General features: G+C 39.0%; 1 protein-coding gene across 7 annotated transcripts in view; it reads right to left on the reverse strand.

Moving 5' to 3' along the window:
• GDPD4 (glycerophosphodiester phosphodiesterase domain containing 4) overlaps positions 1 to 24,941 on the reverse strand; it is a 174,253-nt gene that overhangs the window by 98,624 nt on the left and 50,688 nt on the right. For 6 of the 7 annotated variants that reach the window (XM_053203733.1, XM_027039609.2, XM_053203731.1 and 3 more), the window contains exons 5-11: positions 17,583 to 17,642; positions 10,401 to 10,499; positions 10,236 to 10,329; positions 9,313 to 9,387; positions 8,397 to 8,542; positions 7,942 to 8,024; positions 4,042 to 4,198 (exon numbers count right to left, since the gene is read on the reverse strand). In XM_053203733.1, the coding sequence (XP_053059708.1) occupies positions 4,042 to 4,198; positions 7,942 to 8,024; positions 8,397 to 8,542; positions 9,313 to 9,387; positions 10,236 to 10,329; positions 10,401 to 10,499; positions 17,583 to 17,642 (714 nt within the window). The remainder of the gene's footprint in view (positions 1 to 4,041; positions 4,199 to 7,941; positions 8,025 to 8,396; positions 8,543 to 9,312; positions 9,388 to 10,235; positions 10,330 to 10,400; positions 10,500 to 17,582; positions 17,643 to 24,941) is intronic. The other variant, XM_027039608.2, reaches the window with a different exon arrangement.

Raw genomic sequence — 24,941 nt, forward strand, 5'->3', positions numbered from 1 at the left:
ATTGTTACGTGGCTTTCTTTTCATTTCCATTTGCATGATAAATGCTTTTCCATCCCTTCACTTTCATTCTGCATGTGTCTTTAGGTCTGAGGTGAGTCTCTTATAGGCAGCATATAGATGGGTCTTGTGCTTTTATCTATTTTGTCACCCTACGTCTTTTGATTGGAGCATTTAGTCTATTTACATTCCAAGTAATTATTGATAGGTATGTACTTATTGATATTTTTTTAAGTTTTATTTATTTATTTTGAGAAACAGAGAGACAGTGAGAGAGTATGGGTAGGTGCAGAGAGAGGGGGAGAGACAGAATCCCAAGCAGGCTCCCTGCTCAATTTGGAGCCTGACGCAGGGCTTGATTTCACGATTGTGAGATTTTGCCCTGAGCCAGTATCAAGAGTTGGATGCTTACCTGACTGAGCCACCCAGGCATCCCACTTACTGCTATTTTAAAATCTATTTTAACTGTTCTCTGTTATACTTGGGCAAAAAATTATTTGTATTTAGTGTCTTGTTCTCACTGACTCCACAGAATTCAGATACAATTACTTTTTATTGAGTCTCTACTTTTCATGGCACTGCAGTCATTTACAGAAGTTGAATAAAAATCTGTCCTCCTTTTCACTCAGATATAATTTAACAAACTGTGCAATCAGGGCCAAATCTAGAGGATCATATTTAAGAATACATTCCATTCAATCAGATATGAAAGTCCCCAGTCTCTGTTTAGGACATAGATGTAACTGATATTTGAAATCCATGCTCATAAGTCTTCCTAAGCAAAGTTGTATCTGTTGTCGCACACTGCCCCAGCATTACAGGTAGTAAAAAAAGGTCACTGCCTAGCAGAAACAAAAGAGGAATTTGTCCACGGTTGTAGGCATACAGGTCAAAACTGGTAGAAATGAGTTTCTTATTTTATAAATAATAATGATGAAAAGAGCTCTAGAATGATAGGGACTATTACAAATAAGATTTTGGATTCTGTACATAATCTCCAGACAGAACTTAATTTGACAGACTTAGCTGCTGTTTAACACAATCTGGCTCTAGATTTGCTGATTATACAACACGGATCCTTATGTGTGTTAAATGACCCTTCTTACTAAAGCTATGTAAATTAATAAAGCTAAATAACACAATAAAGCTAACAATAACACACTGAGCTCAGACTCTAAGTAATCTATAGATGTTAATTATGAATACAAAAAGAGACTGTTCAATTATTCGGACTAGAAACAAGGCAAAAAGTTGATTGCTGGACCATACAGTGTCACATTAGCACATTCTTTAACAAACCCATCTAAGGGTCAACAGATTCTTAGGGGAATGAATTTACCTTTGTTTGAATTACTATTTACTACTGATTAAGGCAACATTATGGAAAGTTAGATGTTAGCTTGTGGAAAACTGATAAAAATGTAAATGATTTTTGTCCAGTAGAGACGCAAATGATTTTTTCTGGTAGAGAAGATAACTCCAAAGGCATAGTTTATTGTAACTTAGTTAATATACTAAGTTTGTATCTAACTTAGCAATCTAATTTCAGCATTTCTTTGTTGCGCTGACTATATGCATGTTGGTTTGTCACTTCTCTTTTGAGTGGGTTTTGCCATCCTGCTTTGTTCTCTCATTTATGTGCTAAATAAAATTTACGCTCACTATCTAGTTGCATGAGAATTATATTTTTATCATTTTGAGAATTATACTTTCACAAAAGGATATAAGAAAACTACAGAAATGTTGGTTTTTCTGGAGAAACAGGAACTCAGCTGAGCTTTCAGGAATAATTACCAGCACTTTTCTATTTTTATTTCATTATCGATCAGATTAACGATTTAATTTTCACCAAGAATCTAAAGAATAATAAATATGCTAACAAATAGTGATCAACTCACCACCATCATCTTTCCACAATTATACAAATCCAATGAAGAGTGACCTGAATAATCTTTACAAAGAAAACCAATCTCTTTGCTATGAAAAAGTATCCAAATATCCAAACCTTTTAAATCACATGCCAATACCACTTAAACCACCCCTGACTGCACAGCATGCAAGCAAAGAAAACATCACCATTAAATCTAAAAATAAAGCCCCCTAGATAACCATATTTGAACTCCAGGTTTCAGGATACTCCCCAGTAGCCACAGTAATAGTATAACTAAATAGTGTAAGCCTGCCACCTAAATATGCTAAAATAAAACTATCAATCCTAAAAAAAACCACAAAAATGTATTACAATAACATATCCAACGCTACCACTGAAAATAAGTAAGAATTTATGAGCCATACATTATACATCAGAAACAGTATCAGCCTTTTCATCTGGAACACATTTGCCAAAACATTAACTATGGCTAACTAATCTAATATATACATTCTAATGGAACATCTCTAGTTTGTATGTGTCTATTCGTGTATGATGAGACACACAAAAAGCCTACATACACACAAAAACCTGGAATATCAGAGTAATCTTACTATTTTCACAGATGGAAACAGTATTTATAGGCTATGTACCCCTATAAGAACAAGTTTTCTGACAAGATACAGTAATTACAAATCCACTTTCAGCTATCTCTTCTATTAACACTAGTTAATAGAATGAAATTGAAATGGGTAAGTCTATTTTCACATAATGCTTTACTTACCACCATTTTTACATGAAAAAGGATCCAGTAAATTGTCAAGATTAATATCAAATATAAGTAAAATTCCAGTCTACCCCAATACACAATTAAAAATACCTTAAGACTTATTTTCCTAATTATAATTACCTGATAAGAGAGTTATTACAACAGCTGACTCCATACCACACTATATCTGATGCTACAGGTGCTAGCAATATGAATGCCTGCTCTCTGCCATGCTCAGATGTTTATTTTCAAAATCAAATTCTCAAAGGAATATATTTGATTGGTATAACTTAGGTTACATGGATTCCCTCTAGACATATTATTAGCTGAAAACTGTAAGCTGTTTTGTTTTCTTTAATATTTTTGAGAAGGCAGTTTGATCTTGACCATTTGCAAATCTGACCTTTTATTTTAGCTACTTTAAAATACTCAGGATAATTCTAAACTCTCTAACTCTATAGTTATTTAAGCACTGCTATAATCTCCTCTCAGCATGTTTTCTGAGGTTGTTCTCCAAACCTATCTCCCATCTCCTCCCTACCTCCCTTCTCTCTTTCCTTCCCTCTATCTTTCTCTTCCTCTTTCATGCATGCACACATGCACACCATTTCCACTCTTGTTCCTGTATACTGTAATCTCTGAAACACACCATCATCACTGCCCATGGTTCCCATTAATAATGATCTCTCCTCTGATCAAATGATACCTTTGCATGAAGTATTCTTTAACTCTCTCCAGTGGAAGCATTCACTCTTGTCTTTAAACTACACTGTATACAGCAATGCTTTATATTTTACCACACCTTTACTAGGCTATTTATCTCCTTCTTCAAGATTCCCCTAACTCCATCCCTCAGACTGAATTAGAAGTTGCTCTTGTGTGCTCCTAAGCAATCTGACTCTAGTTTAGTACTTATCACAGTGTACTGTAATTGTCTCTTCTAGCCTGTGAACTCCATTAGGGCTGAGTATGTGTTTATTCACCATTATATTCCACATACCTAGTACCCAAAAGATACACAATAAATATTTATTGAATGATAAAAAGGAGTCAAGCCCAAATATGTTTCCCAGTATGCCTCATCTATAATTGTGAGCTACTCAAAATGCCTAGGAAAATGCTATGTACAATGTAGACACACTGAAAGTTTATGAGATGCTTGGATAAAAAGGAATTAAATGACAAAAGTAAGTTGGCAAGTTCATCTTCAGAATTTTTAGTGAATATAGAAAGTAGCAGTCAGACTGACTGCATTTCTGGAAAAGCCTCCTGTCAATGCTACAGTTCTGCTACCAAACGGGGATGAAATCTTGTGTATGCTTGTCTTTATTTCTAGGAGAAGCATATGACTTCGTACAGTAGAGGGATTCAGTACAGGTTTGTTGAGCTGGGGAATGTGTCTTACCCGTGACTGTACAAACCATTTGCCTGCGTTCAGAGTCGACAGGAAACTCCACAGGAAGAAGCTAGAATGTGTGATGGAGGCATTTGGCTGGACGTTCCTAATATTGGTTGTTCTTCTCAGGTCATTGTCATGCATGAGAAAAGGCACCTGATCATAACTGTGGGCAGAAGGGGAAAAGAAGAGGGAGATAGGCTGAACTCAGCCACCTTGGTAGACAGGGTTCTCAGAAAGCCCATCAATGTCACAAGTCTTACTGGGGTTCCTTACTCCCTCCCAAATGAGGGTGCCTGGGTTCCTCAATTGGTTAAGCATCCAATTCTTGATCTCGGCTCCGGTCATGATCTCACGGTTCATGAAATCAAGACCCGCATCTAGCTCTGTGCTGACAGCACAGAGCTTGCTTGGGACTCTCTCTCTGCACCTTTCTGTCTGTCTGTCTGTCTCTCTCTCTCTCAAAATAAATAAACTGCAAAAACATTTTTTGAAAAAAAAATCCTTCAAAAATGAAAGAAAAGAGGTTGCTGGGGAAATGGCAGAGTAGGAAGCACCAGGAATCTGTAGCTCCACCAACTACCAACAATTGTACTGGCAGACTCCGTCTAATATAACTATTTTGGAATTCTGGAATAGAGTAAAAGCTTACAACTTCCATAGGAAGGCTTGCACATAAATCAGGGTTAATTTTGGTCAATTTTAGGTCTTAGCCCAGTAGCAACTACCAATCCCCCACTCCAGCCACATGGCAAAAAACTGTAGATAGTTCTAAAGGCAGCTTTAACAGCAGCTGGTGAGAGCCAGAGTGGCAAAAACAATCCTGTAATCCAAATATAGGGGATCTGTGTTCTGGTCACTGTTTGTTGCTTTTTGACACAGAAGGGTAGAAAGAAAGTCAAGCAGCCATTGTTGTACCTACTCCCACTCTTGCAAAGTCCTCCCTTTCTAGCTAAAGTGACTGCCAGGAAATTTAAAGGACTAACACTCTTTTTACCCTCCTTCATTTTTCTCCTTTTCTCAAACATTAAAGGCTAGCATGTTTTAGGTATATGGTATAATATTTCACATCCTTTTATTCTGTGAGTCCCTTGACTGATTTTTACAGAATACTTATTTTTACTGCTTTTGTGTTTCCTATTAACTCTAATGGTCTTTCCTTTCCACTCAAAGAGTCTCCTTTAACATTTCTTATAGGGCTGGCATAGTGATCATGAACTCCTTTAGTTTTTGTTTGTCTGAGAAATTCTTTATCTCTCCTTCTACTCTGAATGATAGCCTTGCTGCATAGAGTACTTTTGGCTGTAGACTATTCCCCTTTGAATATATCATTCCACTCCCTTCTGGATTGCAAAGTTTTTGATGAAAAATCTGCTGATAGCCTTATAAGGTTTCTCTTGTGTCTTTTCTCTTGTTGCTTTTAAAGTCTTCTTTTTTATCATTACTTTTTACCCCTTTGATTACTATGTGTCTTGGTGTGGGCTTACTTTGGTTGATTTTGTTGGGGTATCTCTGTGCCTCCTGGATCTGGACAGCTGTTTCCTTCCCCAGATTGGGGAAGTTTTCAGCTCTTATTTCTTCAAATAAACTTTCTATCTCTCTACTTCTCTTTCTTCTCCTTCTGGGAAACCTATAATGTGAATGTTATTATGCTTGATGGAGTCACTGAGTTCCCTAAGTTTATTCTCCTTTTCATGATTCTTGTTTCTCATTCATTCAGCTTGATTACCTTCCATTACTCTGTCTTTGTCTTCTAGGTCATTAAGCCATTCCTCCGCTTCTTTCAACCTGTTATTTATTCCATCAAGTGTATTTTTATTTATTGTGTTCTTCACCTCCGAATGATTCTTTATGTTTTCTATCTCTGTTTTAAGGGTCTCACTGATGACCTCCACTCTCTTCTGAAGTCCAGTGAGTATCTTTATGATCATTACTTCAAATTCTCTGTTAGGCATGTTACTTATATCTGTTTCACTTAGGTCTCTTCCTGTGGTTTTATCCTGTTCATTTGTGACATATTCCTCTGTCTCCTCATTTTGCCTAGCTCTCTGTGTCTGTTTCTGTGTGTTAGGAAAGTCAGTTATGTCTCTTGCTCTTGAAAGTAGTGGGCAGGATGTGCACTTTTAATAGGGGAATTTTGTCCAGTTTTTTTTTTTGTTTTTTATAATTCTTGGAAAAATTACTCTTAACTATAGAGAATCTGCTTACTCCATTTCATCTGGAACAGAGTTCTAGTAGCTATACTCCCTCAGGTTCCCTTTCACCTCTTTTGGTAGTTAGCCACATTTTACTTCCTAGTAATTCTTGATATTACATTTTTACTGTTCAAGTTACTGGTGTGGTATTTGTGTCCTGACTGGACTCTGACTGATATGCAATTTTTGGTAATGATAAATTTTAGGGTATGACCATAAATGTGGATGGTGCAGGGACAACAAGCAAAGAAACTGAGGGGTTGGAAGGATCATCTGCATCAAAGTTGAAGTCACAGCAATAATAGAAGAGAGAAAGACGGTATTCCAGGAGCTCACTGGCTCAGCACCTTTACCACATTATGCCAGGGCCACCAGGCACTTCAACAAATGAACCCAGGGACTCTGGTAGAACATTTTTAACCCCAAGTCAAACATTCTGCATGAAACAGTTGTCATTGTTAGGTAACATCAAGGATGCCAGTCAGAGGTCAGGAAAACTAGTTTTAATTCTGGCTTTATCATTTACATTCTAGCCTTACAACCTTAATAACACACTTCCCTTATTTGAATCTAGGTTCAAACCACATTTCCTCATCTGTGAAACAGAATGTTAATTTCTCTTCTGTTTGCTCCACAGAAAGGCTGTAAAGGGAATTTGTATACACCACATTATCTAATATACCCATGGTACAGATGAAGCCTTTCTATTTCCAGTTGCCCAGGTACATAGGTTCTACAGCAAAGCATGTCTTTTTGTCCTCACCCCTACTCTGATCCATCTTCTTTTGCTTTCTCTTGGACACTGGTATAGTCTACTACCCTTTTCCCTGACAACTCTCCCTCATATGCTGCCAGATGAGTCTTTCTAAAACAATAAAGTAATCTGTCCTCTAAAATCTACCATAGCTACCTATTACACATTTAGGGATCTCCATGATCCAGCCTTAGTGAGCCTTACAGCCATACCTCTTCCTCATATAGCCTCTCTTGTCCCCAGAACACATCACTTTTAGAATCCATACAGGTTAGCTTGCTAATCTGCAAACTTGTATTTCTCATTAAGATGCCTCTGAATAAACTGTTTCCTCTACTTGGAATACCTTCTTTCCCCATATCTGATTGGTAAAATGATATTTTTCCCTCAAGACAACACAAACACAATTCTGAGGACACAGATCTTTTTCACACCATAGATGCTGGGTGGCCTTTTCCTCCACTGAGGTTCCACTGCATTTGACTTATTCATCTCTGGAAGGAACTTACCACAAATGGTTTTATACTCTGGCTATTGTAAATATGCCATGTCTCCTTCACTGGATGGCAACATCTCTTAGGCATGGCTACCTCTTATTTGCCTCTTTCTAGCACTCAGAAGAAAGCCTAGAATATAGTAGGTGCCCAGGGAATGTTAAGAAGGTTGCTAAGAGAATGCATAGGGTTAAACTGTTAGAATGCTTTGCAATGAGGACGGTTTGAATTATGTACAGAGGCTATATAGCATGTATATGATTTATGAGACTATGTTGAGAATGCAGGGGTACAGATGTATGATTCATAAGGAAGAAGTGGTTCGCATGTGTGCTATGTGCATATGTGCCAAATGAACACCAGGAGAAACCTCCCAGGGCTTGCCCTCTCTACATCTTGGGCCATACTGTTTGTCTTCTATGGCACTGGCCTTATCTCCTCCCCACCCCAGCCCCTGATTTCCTACCTTAATTGTACATCACTCTCCAGCCCATAGGCCCCTTGTTCAACAGCCTTCTCAAAGGACATCATGGTATTCTCAGGCCCCAACTGTGGAAGAAAAGAACATCAGCCCCTATACCTCAGAGTCTCTCTTCCCAACATTCCTTTATGGCTGTAATGAAAGTGCAGTAATGAAAGTGCTTTAGGAAGCTGAGTCTGGATCCCTTGGCAATTTTTTCAAAGAGCCTGCCTTATATTCCCCTCTACTCAATCTGCTCATGTGAGGCAATGTCACTGGGCACAGCAGAGAAAACCCAAAAGTTAGCTGGCCTGGGTTCAAGTCCAACCTCTATAATTAACTCCTTTTCTTGTCATTTCAAGCCAACCCCTTTACCTCTGCAGGGATTCCTATGGTTCTGAGGTCCCATTCTCTCATCCACACACCCCATGCATACCTCTACTCACTATTCTCAGACTTACCATGGGCGCACCTCTATGTCCAAAGAAGTCTGGTTTGGGTCCCAATTTATCCTCCTCCTGAATGCAGGGAGAATGAATCCCCAATGGCACAATATACAGACATAAAAGGATAAGGAAAAAAGGCAATCCAATAGCCACCTGTAGAGCTGAAAAATTAGGAGAGAAGAAGTGAGAAGAAAGCAGAAGAGGAATAGAGAACTATCTCCAAGCAACTAACTATCCCAGGAGCAGTCAGTAAATAGCTAGTCTATTGGTTTCACAGACTCTGTGGACTGGCTGATTTACTCTCCACTTCTGTCACATCCTCACTAATTTTCAGTGATTTCAAGGTACAGGGATATCCAAATACAAGCATTGTTATTAAGAAAAGAAATCCTAGAACTGTACATTTACAAGGGAATGAACTGTGCAGAAGGTAGGATGAAGAGAGAATGTTAAGGGATACCTTCTCAGGAGGAAGAGCAGTTTGGCTGGTTCTGAGAAAGCCCTGAAGCTTGTAAAGATGGGCCTAAAGTGCCCATATTTAAGCCTGTGCAATATTAGTGGAAGGGGCACTAGCTGAATCTGAATTCAAAGCCAGACTCCACCACTTTGTAATTGCGTCACTAAGGACATGTTGCTTAACCTCTCTGGGTCATCATTTTCTTCATCCTGAAAAATGGGGCTATCTTGCTAAAACATACCTCACAGAACTGATAGTACAATGATGAGTCATAACAGGTAATCAGTAAGTATTAGGCATTTGCTCTTCTGTTTCTCTCCCTCACCCCCCACCAAGCCTGTCCACAATACCTGTTACCGCTGGCCATTCCCCCAACACTTACTATTTTAGACTTCTGAAAATTTTACCAAGTTGCACATTTTTAAGTTACCACTTGTGCTCCAGTCCTTGTAAATCTAGATCTCCAGCTCTAACCTCTCAACTTTGTGAGTATGTTACATCCCTTGGCTGTTTCTCTGTCATACGTCATCTTGTATCTTCTCATTCTAACTAAAATTTAGGAAATGAAAAAGAAGAGTTCATTATTATCCCCTTTAAGATCTTGCCCCAGACACATTTCCTAAAATCCACTACTTACTCATAAACACTTGTACAAGCACACCATGGCAAAGGATCAAGCCAGTCTTTCTTTTGCCTGCATCCTTCCACAAGTCAGGAAGTAAACACTCCTTGTTTAACCAATAGTAAAAAGAGAGATGTCCAGAAAAGAACCTAGTTTTTTTTAGTAAAGGTGCTGAAAGATAACTTCAGCTGAAAGATAACTTCAAAACCATTTAGTATAAGGCTGTGATTCTCTTTTGTTTCCATGATATCAGGGCAAAGAAAAGAATGGAGAGGAAATCAGTGGCAGAGGCAGACATTGCTGTTTCTGCTGTAAGTCCCCAGGTGTGACAGGGACTCATAGGAGACAGCTTTGAACGACTAGGATGGAACCAGGGATATCTGGACCTATCATAAGTTCATTAGCCGAAACTAGTAATATGTGATACAAACAAAAGGAACTGTGACTTGTACCATCACTGGTCAAATTAAAATGTACCTCTATTCTCACCCCACCCTAAATCCATTATCAGACAATATGTAATAACATAGAGAAAATTCTTATTTTTCTAGAAGAAGAATCCCTCTTCATTATGAGACTTTTGGGTTAGGGAAATCCTGACAGGCCACATATGGTTGTGAATTCGACCATAAAGAGCACGTCCGAGTAACAAGCTAAATGAATTTCCAAGAGGTGTAGTGGTGGCTATCTACCAAGCTTGCATTTTGCTAAGTGGAGAATACAAGCTAACGTCTGAGCTGAAAGAATCAGGCAGGGTTCCGTCCACATGACATACCTTCTTCTTCCAAATGGATCAAGTAGAAGGCCACAGGCCAGGAAAGGATAACCATCACAGTTATGCCACTCAGGTGCATATAGGGAGCAAAGATCTGGGAGAAAGCCAAAAGTTAGGCTAAACACATCTAGACAGACAGTGCCAAACCTATAGGATGATGCTTACCTGCAGTGACAGCCCAGCTGTCAGCCACCTCTCTTGCCAGAGTTGGCATAAAATCCACAAAACAAACGAGCATAGCAGGATCATTAGCAGAATCAGGATCTGGGGAAACAGAAAGAATCTCCTGACTTCCAGACACTAAGACTGAATCAGAACTCTCCTTGGGAATTGTATGTGTGTCCCAACAATGTTAGGGACCTCATTCCTTCATCCTTTTAATCTGCCTTGCAAACCCCCAATATGGACTGGATCCACTCACTTACCTTCTTTGTAGGCAAGTCTTTGCAGGACAGCATGGCTGGAAAAGAATTACTCAGCTATGTGGTTTGACACCTTTACTAATTTATCATCTCCAGCCTCAGCTGAGCCCTCAACATTGCTTGGCATCTCTCACTCAATTTCAGCAATGGCCATTACAAATGTTCACTACTTTTTTATATGACTCAATACAATCACAAGTAAACAATATATGTTTCCCCCAAAGGACTATAACATCAAAGCATCAAGGACAATACTTGTTTATGATTAAGTCCTCACTGCCTTGCAGAGTGTTTGGCACATACTAAGCATCCAGTAAATATTCGTTGAACACAGGAAAAAAAATCTTCCTGCAAGAACACTACATACTTTTACAGAGAAAGAAAACGTTGAGACCAAGAATACATAACTTTAAGTTTTTCCCCTTTAAAAACAAATGTAGTTTTTCTACATCTGTGTTGCCCTCTAAAGAGTGTTTAGTTACTTCCTTTCCATTACCTATCTATATTAAAGTAATTGAATCCATAATTAAACCTTCTCATAAAATATATCCAGGCTTTGCTGGCTTAAATGGTTAATTCAACAAATATTTCCAATCTTTAACAAACCCTTCCAGAGAACAGAAAAAGAGGGAACACATTCTAACTTGTGTTGTATAGCCAACAAAACATTCACACCCAAAGTCAAGAAGGACATTACAAAAAAGAAAAAGTACAAGCATACCTCAGACATATTCCAGACCACCACAATAAAGCAAGTATTACACTAAAGCAAGTCAGATGAATTTTTTTGCTTTCCCAGTGCATATAAAAATTATGCTTACACTATACTGTAGTCTATTAAGTGTACAATAGCATTATGTCTAAAAACACAATGTATATACCTTAATTCAAAATTACTTTATTGCTAAAAATGTTAACCATCATCTGAGCTTTCAGTGAGTCATAATGTTTTTGCTGATGGAAGGTCTTGCCTCAATGTTGATGGCTGCTGACTCATCAGGGTGGTGGTTGCTGAAGGCTGGGGTAGCCGTGGCAATTTCTTAAAATAAGACTGCAATGAAGTTTGCTGCATACATTGACTCTTTCTTTCATGTACGATTTATCTGTAGCACGTGATGCTGTTTGACGGCATTTCACCCACAGTAAAACTTCTTTCAAAACTGGAGTCCATCCTCTCAAACCCTGCCACAGGTTTACCAACTAAGTTTATATAATATTCTAAGTCCTTTGCGTCATTTCAACAATCTTCACAGCATCTTCCCTAGGAGTAAATTCCATCTCAAGAAACCACATTCTTTGCTCATCCGTAAGAAGTAACTCCTTGGGGCTCCTGGGTGGCTCAGTCAACTAAGCGTCTGACTCTTGATTTCGGCTCAGGTCATGATCCCAGGGTTGTGAGATTGACCGCCACATTGGGCTCCACACTGGGCATGGAGCCTGCTTGGGATATTCTTTCTCCCTCTGCCCCTTCCCCACTCACATATACACTCTCTCTCTTTAAAAAAAAAAAAAAAAAAAAAAAAAAGAAGTAATTTCTCATCCATTCAAGTTTTATCATGAGATTACAGCAATTCAGTCACATCCTCAAGCTCCACTTCTAATTCTGGTTCCCTTGCTATTTCTACCATGTCTGCAGTTACTCCCTCCACTTAAGTCTTAAATCCCTCAAAGTAATCCATGAGAGTTGGAATCCACTTCTTCCAAAGTCCTGTTCATGTTGAGATTTTGACCTCTTCCCATGAATCACAAATGTTCTTCAGGACATCTTGAATACTGAATCCTTCCAAAACGTTTTCAATTTACTTTGCCCAGATCCATCAGAGGAATCACTATCTGCAGCAGCTATAGCCTTATGAAATGTATTTCTTAAATAATAATAAGACTTGATAGTCAAAATGACTCCTTGATCCATGGGCTGCAGAATGGATGTTGGATTAGCAGGCACAAACACAACATTCATTTCATTGTACATCTCTATCAGAGCTTTTGGGTGACCAAGTGTTGTCAATGAGCAGTAATATTTTGAAGGAAAAACTTTTCTGAGCAGTTGGTCTCAACAGTGGGCTTAAAATATGCAGTATACCACATTGTAAACAGATGTGCTACCATTCAGGCTTTGTTGTTCCATTTATAGAGCAAAGGCAGAGGAGATTTAGCATAATTCCCCAGTACCCTAGGATTTCTGGAATGGTAAATGAGCACTGACTTCAACTTAAAGTCACCAGCCAAGAGAGTCAGCCTGTCTTTTCAAGTTTTGAAGCCAGGCACTGACTTCTCTCCAGCTGTGGAACTCCTAGATGGCATCTCCTAATAAAAGGCTGTTTTGTCTATATTGAAAATCTCTTGTTAAATAACCTATTAACAAAACAGAAGCAAATCAACACAAACTTTCATGAATTATCTTAGCTATGTCTTCTGGGTAACTTGCTGCAGCTTCCACATCAGCACTTGCTGCATCACTTTGCACTTTTATGTTATGGAGACAGTTTGTTTCCCTAAACCTCATGAACCAACTTCTGTTAGCTTCAGACTTTTCTTCTGCAACTTCCTCACCTCTCTTCACCTTCGCAAAATTGAAGAGAGTTAGGGCCTTCCTCTTGGATTAGGCTTTGGCTTAAGGAAATGCTATAGCTGGTTTGATTTTCTATTCAGACCATTAAAACTTTCTTCATATCACCAATAAGACTCTTTTGCTTTCTTATAGTTCTTGTGTTTATCAGAATAGCACTTTTGATTTCCTTCAAGGACTTTTCCTTTGCATTCATAGCATGGTTGTTTGGTGCAAGAGGCCTAGCTTTTGGCTTATCTCGGCTTTTGACATGCCTTCCTTACTGAGCTTAATCATTTCTAGCTTTTGATTTAACATGAGAGATGGGACTGTTCCTTTTACTAGAACACTTAGAGGCCATTGTAGGGCTATTAATCGCCTAATTTCAATATTAAGTCTCAGGGAATAGGGAAGCTTGAGGAAAGGGAGACCAGAGTACGGCCAGTAGGTGGAGCAGTCAGAATACACACATTTATCAATTAAGTTCACCATCGTATATAAGGGTGTGGTTCATGGTGACCCAAAACATTTACAATAGTAACACAAAGATCACTGATCATAGAGCATCATAACAAATATAATAATAAATAAAAAGTTTGAAATATTTTAAGAATCACCAAAATGTGATACAGGACGCAAAGTGAGTAAATGCTGTTGGAAAAATGGTGCCAGTGACATGCTGGGCACAGGGTTGCCACAAACCTTCAATTTGTAAAAAAACAAGATCTGAAAGCCACAATAAAGTGAAGCACAGTAAAATAAGGTATGCCTGCATATGCCAATCCCCTATGTACATAGATGCAAACGTCTTAAATAACCTATTAACAAAACAGAAGCATCCCAACACAAAGGTTTGTCAAGGCAGACTCACATAAATCTCTTGGGTTCTATGATCTACTCAATAGCAAACTTACTAATGATTCAAAGGATACAGACAATTATAAGGTACATATAAAACATATTCCCTTGGGGAAATGTGATCCTTTCAAATGCAGCTACTCGTAAAAATGTCTAAGGATGCATTCTGACTTTGTGGCTTAAAATGTGGAGTGTGTTTTTTTTCATTGAAATAGTTGACACACAATGTTACATTAGTTTTGGGTGTACAACACAATGATTGAATAAGTCTCTCTATATATTATGTTATGCTCACCACAAGGAGAGCCACCATCTACCAACCACACAACACTATTACAGCACCACTGATTATATTCCCTATTCTGTACCACCTTTCATCTCTCTGACTTATTCATTCCATAACTGGAAGTTAGACCTCCCACTCTGTCCATCATTCCCCCTTTTTGCTTATCCCCTACTCCCTCCCCTCTGGCAACCACCAGTTTGTTCTCTGTGTTTATGGATCTGTTTCTGATTTTTGTTTGTTCATTTGTTTTGTTTTTTAGAATCCACATACAAGTGAAATCGTATGGAATTTATCTTCTCTAATTCATTTAGCATAATACCCTCTGGGTCCATCCATGTTGTTGAAATGGCAAGATCTCATTTTTTATGACTGCATAATACTCCATTATGTATGTATACTGCATCTTCTTTATCCATTCATCTATCATCGATGGACACTCAGGCTGCTTCCATATCTTAGCTACTGTAAATAATGCTGCGGTAAACACAGGGGTTCATATATCTTCTGAAATTAGTGTTTTCATTTCCTCTGAGTGTAAGGTATGTTTTGAGCAAAGTTATATGAACACATTGCTTCAAAGAAGGAGCCTTTTTGGTTATGGGGCATCCTTATCTTATATCCCACCAATTATACAACTCCAGCCAGCCATGTCTCCCACATGTATATATAGCTATACATAGATACATACATAGATATGTATATATATCTATAAATTCCAGGATTATTTACAATAAGCAACCCTGATTTATATCTAGCAGTTATATTCCGCCAGAAATTTTCATTGACAAGGACTCTGTATTGCCTTTTGGCTAACAAATATCCTTAGTGTGTTTATCAGGAGGTTGGGTTATTATTAAGTTTTGATCGAGGTCATTCATTCCTCCCTGAGAATCCCTGGGTAGAATAGGAATAGGTTATAGGCTTAATGTTAACCCTTTCCTTCTGGGTTTACTCTGAGTATACTAAAACTGAAACTCCAAGCCCTACAGAATCTCCCTTGCTAATAGAAGTAGTCTCTCCTCCCAAGTCCAGTTTGAAGACACAACCAAGGTAGTTACCTGCCAAGAGGATGCCAACTCTTCTCATACCCCACTTCCATCACTTCTCATCTCCTACAGACTGATAACTGGAATTAGATCCCAGAGTCCAAAGGCTCTGTTAATTTATATTGACCAAAACCCCTATAGAATATTTATGGCACTGAATCCTAAGGGTGCTAGACATTTTAGATGAGGCTAAACTGATTGATAGGAGTGCACTTACCAGAGATTCTGAATTGAATACACTAGAATCCAGGTATTACACATCTCAAAGTGGTTCTAACTGTTTGGTTACCTAAAACCTTGGCTCATTAGTGGCCTATGCTTAATGAAATTGGGGTGCCAGCAGTTTCTTGCTGTAACATAGGAAGAAAAATCCAAAGATTTATTGAGAAAAGTTTGCTGGAATGCTATCACCTATGATCAGGTAACCCATTTCCCATATTTTATGGGAGGTCTCAGAGGACAGTGAAAAATACACTAATGAGGAAAGTGTCAGTATCCTTGAAAAGTACTATAGTGGCTAAATCTCTATGCCTGAATAAAGGTGAATGATACTGCCATTGAAACTGGCTTCCTGATTTCCAAGGCAATAATGAGATCCTGCTGTGACAGAGGTCAAGTAGCAGCACTAACTGCCAGAAGCAAGGTAAGCCTGATTTCTAAAATAGGCACAAGCCTGGAATGGTAATCAGAATGGTTCACTCACAAGGATTCTTTTTTTTAAAAATTTGAGAATAGCTGATACACAATATTAGTTTCAGGTGTACAACTTAGTGACTCAACAATTCTGTTTTATGCTGGGCGTACCACAAGTGTAACTACCGTCTGTCACCATGCAACACTATTAGAATACCACTATATTCCCCACGCTGTACCTTTTATTCCTGTGACTCATTCATTCCATAACTGGAAGCCTGTGTCTCCTGCTCCCCTTCACCCATTTTGCCAAACTTCCCACTCCCCTCCCCTAAAACCGTCAGTTTGTTCTTTGCATTTATTGGACTGACTTTGTGTCTATTCATTTGTTTTCTTTTTTTAGATTTCACATGATTCTTGGTAGTGACTAACTGATCATGGCATCCCAAATCCAAAACCGTTGGTGATCTCAATAAGGCCTATTTTTTCACTTCTCAATCTACATACTTTCCCCATAAGATCCTATGACTTCAATTTCGATCTTTTCTAATAACTCTTAAATTTACATTTCCAGTTCATACTTCTCGTTTGAGTAAGAGGAAATTTAAGGGGATGACTCAGAGTTTGGTATGTTCCTAGGTTTAAGGAAAAACAATGAATGGTATCAAACCATGCCTGAAAAGACTATAAAAAAGCAAGAGGCTGTGGCTGGAGCTGCTCAAGCCCGTGGCAGAACAAAATGAGGGAGGCTAGTTGGAAATGAGCCACATGTCCACAGATGTTGGGGCAAAGATGCTACTTTTCTGTAGACCAGATATGATCCTCTGAGAGACATCATTCAGAAGTCAATTTTAAGGGCTCCAAACTAAGGGAGGGTCAAAAAGACCTCAAGAGAGAAATTTCTGGGGATATTTCTGCACCAAGAAAGGTGCAGTCAAGTTCTCTGAAAATACACACAGGAAAAGCCGGTGGCATAAATAGCCAACAACTGTGCATTTACCTGGTCCTGACAGCATCAACTCCAGATGACCCTCTTGCCCATCCTTGTGCAACCACGTTCTTTTATCCTATCTCCTCTTTCCCTGGGCCCTATTCTGGTGAAAGAGAGGTAAAAGGACCATCACACTCTCACTATCACTGCAGGCTTCCATGCCTGGGTCAGGCCCAAAGAAGGAGAGGAAAAGTCTTATAATGTTGAAGTTTGGGTTATTACAATGAACAGAAATTTTTAATGACTGAAATAAGAATGTTTTTGTAACTTTCTAAAGGACTGAGAAAGTACTGGAGCTTGCCTAAGACATTTTTGGGATGGGAAGAGCAGAGTCACAGAGTGAGTTTAACAAGAAGTGGTGAGAAAACATAAAGTTTGAGTTCAGTTCCTTCAGTAAATCAGTTACATGTTAGAAATTGAATTATTTCAATTAAAACAGTGTAAATAGATCAGTTCTTTCTAACAGGAACGATGAAAGAAAAGGTGACTCTAATTCATGCTGAGTGCCTAAGAGGCACATTCAATCCTGGCCCAAAGTCTCCTAAGAAGGTTCAGTGTCCTACCTTATGACACCAGTGCAGGTATAGTTCATACCCTTCCCAAACCAACAAAAATGCAAGTACCTGGAAAAGCAAAGAAGAAAAAGGAGGTTATTTTGAAATCAAGTTGCTGTCCAAAGCACTGTTCTGTAGTTCAAAATTCCTTTCAGAGTCTAGGATTACATTCACTTCTTGCTATACCTGCACTTGTCAGCCTCTGGTACTTTGTCATGCTGCTCTTCTGCCTGAAAAGCTCTCCCTCCCCATGCCACTGATGCTTCAAAGGCAATTCAAATGTCACCTTCTATTTGCAATTTTCACCAGCAACCCCCAAAATTATTACTGCCTCTGGTATTTCATAACAATCACCACACTGATATCCTTCCTGAGTTCCTACCAATTTATTTTCCCTATGATGAACTGTATTCCTGGTATGACTTAGACCCACTTGTGACAAAAGAGAGGACTAGGGCCAGCCCTTCCATTGGTTATTTAAAAGCTCTTTCTTGGGGTGCCTGGGTGGTTCAATCAATTAAGCATCCGACTCTTGGTTTCAGCTCAGGTCATGATCTCATGGTTCATGTGATTGAGCCCTCATACAGTACAGAGCCTGCCTGGGATTCTCTCTCTCCCTCTGTCTCTGCCCCTCCCCCACGCATGCACTCACTTGCTCTTCTCTCTCTCAAAATAAAAAAAAAAAAAAAACTTAAAAAATAGAAAAACTTTTTCCTGAGAAATCAGTGCCATTGTTACAACTGTTAACCACTGTTGTTAACCCTTGGTACTTATTCAATAAATCTCGATTAGATTTGATTGTAAATCTAGCCAGTCACCAAGTCAGTATGGAGATGCAAACAAAATCAGAACCCTCAGATACTTAGGATATTAACAAGAGTCGGACTTTATAAAGCTCTTAACCTTTTTATCAAAATCATTTTATGTATCTTATTTCATTTGTTCTTTATCCAGCCCCATAAAATGTCATTTTATTAAATATTATCATTCTCATTTGAAAGAAAAGAAATTGAGGCTCAAAGGGTATACAACTTGACCAAGGTTACAAAGTAACCTAACGACAGAAATAGAACTCAGGTTTTCCTCTTTGTTCATTGTTGTTGCTACTGCTTATATCCAAAAGGAGGGCAGAATAGAAAGTTTGTTGTAATATATTGCTTTATTAGACACTAGAACTCATTCCCACCTTAGAAGCTAATGACACCATTCATTTCATGTTCACTGTGTATAAAAGCAATACAATTCAGTGGCCAGAGTCTGGCTCAGAGCACATCTTTCACCTGCATTTTCCCCATTGAAAAGAAAAGTTTCTATCCAACCTCTCTGCCTACAGCCACCCTCCACACCACAACTTCCAGGATGGTTTTCCTACAATAGAAATCTGACTTATGCCAAATGGCTTAGTCTTACTTTCCAGACCTTCCAAAATCTGTCACAAGCCTACCTATCTTTTTAGCCTGGTTCCCAATTATTCTTCATTATGTTCTACATTCTAACAGAACTGACCTTTCCCTCTGATCTAGTCACACTCCATATTTTTGTCTTGCCAACTTTGTCTTGATGTTCCCACAGCCTGGAATGTTCTTCCCTGATCCCCATATACACATGTCCAAATCCAACATCCCATCAGTGACACCTCTTACAAGAAGTCTTACTTAATCTTCTTGGCTGCAAGTTGCCTCTTCCTTTTCAGAACCCATGCAGAACTTTTTTTAGGCCTAATGACAAATATAATGCTCCGCCTGTGTTAGCTACTTTTGTCTGTGACTTAGTTGCCCTACTAGAGTCTAAACTCATTAAGACATTACTATAACTTTACATCTCATACCAATCTCTTTGAAGTGCCCTACATGAAAATGGAAACTGCATATATTTTATTGATCACTGTATACTCAGTACTTATCATTCATATAATGATTAACAAATTTGCTGAAAAATGCAAATGGCAATGCATTTGGGGGTTGGGCTTTTCTGTATCAGAAAGGAAATCAGGGCGCCTGGGTGGCTCAGTTGGTTGGGATACCGACTTTGGCTCAGGTCATGATCTCACAGTCCAAAGTCTGTGGATTTGGGCCCCACATCAGGCTCTGTGCTGATGGCTCGGAGTCTGGACCCTGCTTCAGATCCTGTGTCTCCCTTTCTCTGCCCCTCCCCCACTCGCTCGTGCTTTCTCTCTCTCTCTCAAAATAATAAATAAACATTAAAAAAATTAAGGAAAGGGAATTTTGAAATCAGAGAAAGATATGTATGTCCTATGTGTAAGTGCACACTGGAAAACTCCCATTACCTGAAAGCTATCCTCCCATAAGCTTTCCACTTCTACAGACTTTTCTCTTACTTGGCCTGAATTTCTCATACCACACTACACCACTATGTCAGCAACAGAGACAGTCAATATTGCCAAAACACTTGCTAAAATGTACTCAGCCCCTGGACTAGAGGAATAGCATTTGGTAGTTTTGTGTGTTTCAATTTTTTTTTAATTCCAGTTGGTTAACATACAGTGAAATATTGGTTTCAGGAGTAGAATTCAGTGATTCATCACTTATATATAACACCCAGTGCTTATCATAACAAGCGCCCTTCTTAATGCCCATTACCTGTCTAGCCCATCTCCCACCCCCATCCCTCCATCAACCCTCAGTTTATTCTCTATCTGTAAGAGTCTCTTAAGGTTTGTTTCCCTCTTTTTCTCCACACCCCATATGTTCATTGGTTTTATTTCTTAAATTCCACATATGCATGAAATCATATGGTATTTGTCTTTCCCTGACTTGACTTATTTTGCTTAGCATAATACATTCAAACTACATCCACAACATTGCAAATTGCAAGATTTCATTCTTTTTGATGGCTGAGTAATATTCCATTGTAAATACACACACACACACACACACACACACACACACACACACCACATCTTCTTTATCCCCTCATCAGTGAACGGACATTTGGGTTCTCTCCACAGTTTGGCTAATATTGATAATGCAGCTATAAACATCGAGGTGCATGTACCTATTCAAGTCTGATTTTTGTATCCTTTGGGAAAATACCTAATAGTACAATTGCTGGATCTTAGGGATCTTAGGGTAGTTCTATTTTTCACTTTTTGAGGAACCTCCATATTGTTCTCCAGGGTGGCTATACCACTTTGCAATCCTACCAGCAGTGCAAGAGCGTTCTCCTTTCTCTACATTCTTGCCAATACCTATTGTTTCTTGTGTTGTTAATTTTAGCAACTCTGACAGGTATGAGGTAGTATCTCACCATGGTTTTGGCTTTGTATTTCCCTGATGATGAGTGATGTTGAGCATCTTTTCATGTGTCTGTCAGACACCTGGATATCTTGTTTGGACAAGTGTCTATTCATGTCTCCTGCATATTTCTTAACTGAATTATTTGCATTTTGGGTGTTGTCTTTGATAATTTCTTTATATGATTTGGATACTAACCCTTTATCAGATATGGCATTTGCAAATATCTTCTCCCATTCCATAGGCTGCCTTTTAGTTCTGTTGATGGTTTCCTTCACTGTGCAGAAGCTTTTTATCTTGATGAGGTCCCAAAAGTTCATTTCTGCTTTTGTTTCCTTTGCCCTAACATGTCTAGTAAGAAGCTGCTCTGTCTGAGGTCGAGAGGTTGTTGCCTGTGTCCTTCTCTAGGATTCTGATGGTTTCCTGTCTCACATTTAGGTCTTTCATCCATTTTGACTTTATTTTTGTGTATGGTGTAAGAAAGAGGTCCAGTTTTATTCTTCTGCATGTTGCTGTCCAGTTTTCCCAACACCATTTGCTGAAGAAACTGTCTTTTTTCCATTGGATATTCTTTCCTGCTTTGTTGAAGATGAGTTGACCATAGAGTTGTGGGTCCATTTCCGAATTTCCTATTTTGTTCCATTGATATGTGTCTGTTTTTGTGCCAAGTACCATACTGTCTTGATGACTACAGCTTTATAATATAGTTTGAAATCCAGAATCATGGAGCCACCAGTTGGGTTTTTTGTTTTCAGGATTGCTTTGCTATTCAGGGTCTTTTGTGGTTCCATACAAATTTTAGGATTGTCCCACCTCTGTGAAAAATGGTGGTGGTATTTTGATAAGGATTGCATTAAATGTGTAGATTGCTTTGGGTAGTATAGAAATTTTAACAATGTTTGTTCTTCCAATCCATGAGCATGGAATGCTTTTCCATTTCTCTGTGTCCTCTTCAATTCCTTTTATAAGTATTCTATAGATTTCAGTGTGTGACTCAAAGCCATTACTTCCTTGTTGGTTTTCTGCTTAGATGATCTGTCCATTGCTGGAAGTGGGATGTCAAAGTCCCCTACTATTATTATATTATCACTGAGCTTCTTTATGTTTGTTAGTAATTCATGCATATTTTTAAGTGCTTTCAAGTTGGGGGCATAAATATTTACAATTGTTAGATCTTGATGGACAGACCCCTTAATTATGACATAATGCCTTTCATCTCCTGTTACCATCTTTGTTTTCAAATCTAGTTTGTCTGATATAAGTATGGCTATTCTGGCTTTCTTTTGATGTCCATTAGCATGATAGATGGTTCTCCATCCCCTCACTTTCAATCTGCAGGTGTCTTTAGGTCTAAAATGAGTACCCTGTAGGCAGCATATAGATTGATCTTGTTTTCTTTATCCATTCTAATACCCTATGTCTTTTGATTAGAGCATTTAGTCCATTTACATTAAGGGTGATTATTGAATAATATGAATTTAGTGCCATTGTGTTACCTTTAAAGTTGGTGTTTCTAGTGTTTTCTCTATCTCTTTATAGTCTTTGCTGCTTTTGGTCTTTTATTCCCCCCACTCAAAGAATCTCTCTGAATATTTCTTGCAGAGCTGGTTGAGTGGTCCTGACCTCCTTTAGTTTTTGTTTATCTAGGAAACTCTTTATCTTTCCTTCTATTCTGAATGACAGCCTTGCGGTATAAAGTACTGTTGGCTGCATATTCTTCCCATTCAGCACATTGAATATATGCTGCCATTCTCTTCTGGCTGCCATGTTTCTGTAGACAGATCTCTTGTGAACTCAATCTGTCTTCCCTTATAGGTTAAGGGTTTTTCCTCCCTCCCTTTCTGTTTTCAGGATTCTTTGTCTATGTATTTTGTGAATTTGACTATGATATGTCTTGGTGATGGTCAGGTTTTGTTGAATTTAATGGGAATTCTCCATGCCTCTTGGTTTTTGATGTCTGTGTCCTTCCCCAGATTAGGGAAATATTCAGCTATAATTTGTTCAGATAAACCTTCTGCCCATTTTTCTCTCTCTTCATCTTCTGGTACTCCTATTTTACGAATGTTAGTCCCTTTTTATAAGTTGCTAAGTTCCCTAAGTCTATCTTTGTGATTCATTACTTTTGTTTCCCTCTTCTTTTCAGCTTCATTATTTTCCATAATTTATCTTCTGTATCACTAATTTGTGCCTCCTCTGCATCCATCTTCACTGTCATGGCATCCATTCAAGTCTGCATCTCAGTTATAGCATTTTTAATTTCAGCCTGACTAGATTTTAGCTCTTTATCTCTGCAATAAGAGATTCTGTATAGTCTTCTATGTTTTTTTCCAGCCCAGCTAGAATCATTATAATTGTTCTAAATTCTAGTCCTGACATCTTACTTACATCTGTATTGATTAAATCTCTGGTTGTCATTTTTTCCTGGTCTTTCTTTTGGGGTGAATTCCTCTGTCTTGTCATTTTGGGGAAAACAAGAAAAAATAATAAAATAAAAATTTTTAAATAATAATGAAGCCAGATCCTAAGTGTGTTTTGGTTTGTTTGCTAAGAGAAGCTTGATGGGGCACCTGGGTGTCTCAGCAGTTGAGTGTCTGACTCTTGATTTCAGCTTGGGTCATGACACCAGGGTTGTGGGATTGAGCCCATGTCACTGAGCATGGAGCCTGCTTGAGATATATTCTCTCTCTCTCTCTCTCTCTCTCTCTCTTTCCCACTTTTCCCCATTCACATGTACTCTCTCAGAAAAAACAAAGTTTAAATAATTTTTAAAATATTTAAAGAGAAGTTTGATAGAAAAAAAGAGATTAAAATTAAAAATTAAAAAAATAATAAAATAAATAAAATAAAAATTGCTCTTTCCTTACCCAAGGGAAAAAAACACAAAAGCAAAACAAACAAAAAACCCAAAGGAAGCTAGATCCTGCTTCCCCTATAGCTGAAGTTTTGCAGCACTCTATGATCATTAGACTTAGTGCATGGAAGGGGTTTGTGCTGTTCTTCTGGGGGAAGGGCCCTCTGCTCTGGTTCTCAGGTGGATTTGCCCTAATAGAGATGTGCTTGGAGGGCCCAGAGGGGTGGGGCTTAGTTTAATGGCTCCATTCTCCAGTTGGTGGTGTTTAGCCCACTGAGGTCAATCAGTGCTGGCTAGGGGTGAAAATAGCTTCACCCTGCTCTCTAGTCTCTGGAGTGGGAAGTTCCCACCCTCACAGAGGCACAATAAATCATCTGTAATCCCACCTTCCATCAGAACCCTGCCTTTCACCGTCTGTGTCCATGCTATCCACCTACTAGGTGGTGCTGCCCTCCTGGGTTCTATCTCAGGCTGTGTTTCAAAACCCCACACTTCAGAGACCCCCACGGCTCAGACCCACTCTTATCCTCTGGGGGATGGTCTTGCTATGCCATGGCCAGTGCTGGCTTGTCCCAGGAAATAGTCACGTGACCACACAGTTGTAGTGGCTCAGAGCTTATGGTAAACCACAACACAGCCAGTTCCAGGGTTTGCTGTCCTCAGCCAATGTCTTTGTTCCTATACTAGTGATAGGGCAGCTCTATGGCACTTGTCCAGTCTTTTGCCCACGGATAGGCTGAGTTGCCTCTACCAAATGCACTCCAAGCATGGGAACTGCTTCTTCCCATGTGATCCAGGGGATCCTTAGACCTCGTTTGCCCAAACCCGAGGCTCTACCCTGCTTCCTCACCAGAGCACCACCAGGCACTGAGCTCTGAAACTTCAGACTCTGCGCTCCACTATTTATAAAAAAAACTGGTGGTATTGAAACCTTCTCCTTTCCCCCCATCAATGGTTTTGGGGAACAGTTTTCTTGTACAGTTCTCTGTGAGTATTTTCACTTTTTTTCTTCACTGTTAGTTCACCTCTCTCCAATCGGGATCTCTCCCTACCACAGCACCCTCAGCTCTTTTCTCCCACACATCAACCCTCTGCAGTTCTTATCTTCCATGGGTCATTTTTTCTGTTTTTAGACTTGCAGCTTAGCTCTCTAAGACTTCTGATTGGTTTTTTAGGTGTTCAGAATGATTTGATATTTATCTAGCTGATCGGGGGAGGAGGCAAGCTTAGAGTCACCCTACTCCACTGCCATCTTAACCGTCC

The sequence above is a fragment of the Acinonyx jubatus genome, chromosome D1 (genome assembly GCF_027475565.1).
Source record: "Acinonyx jubatus isolate Ajub_Pintada_27869175 chromosome D1, VMU_Ajub_asm_v1.0, whole genome shotgun sequence".
Classification (NCBI taxonomy): Eukaryota; Metazoa; Chordata; class Mammalia; order Carnivora; family Felidae; genus Acinonyx; species Acinonyx jubatus.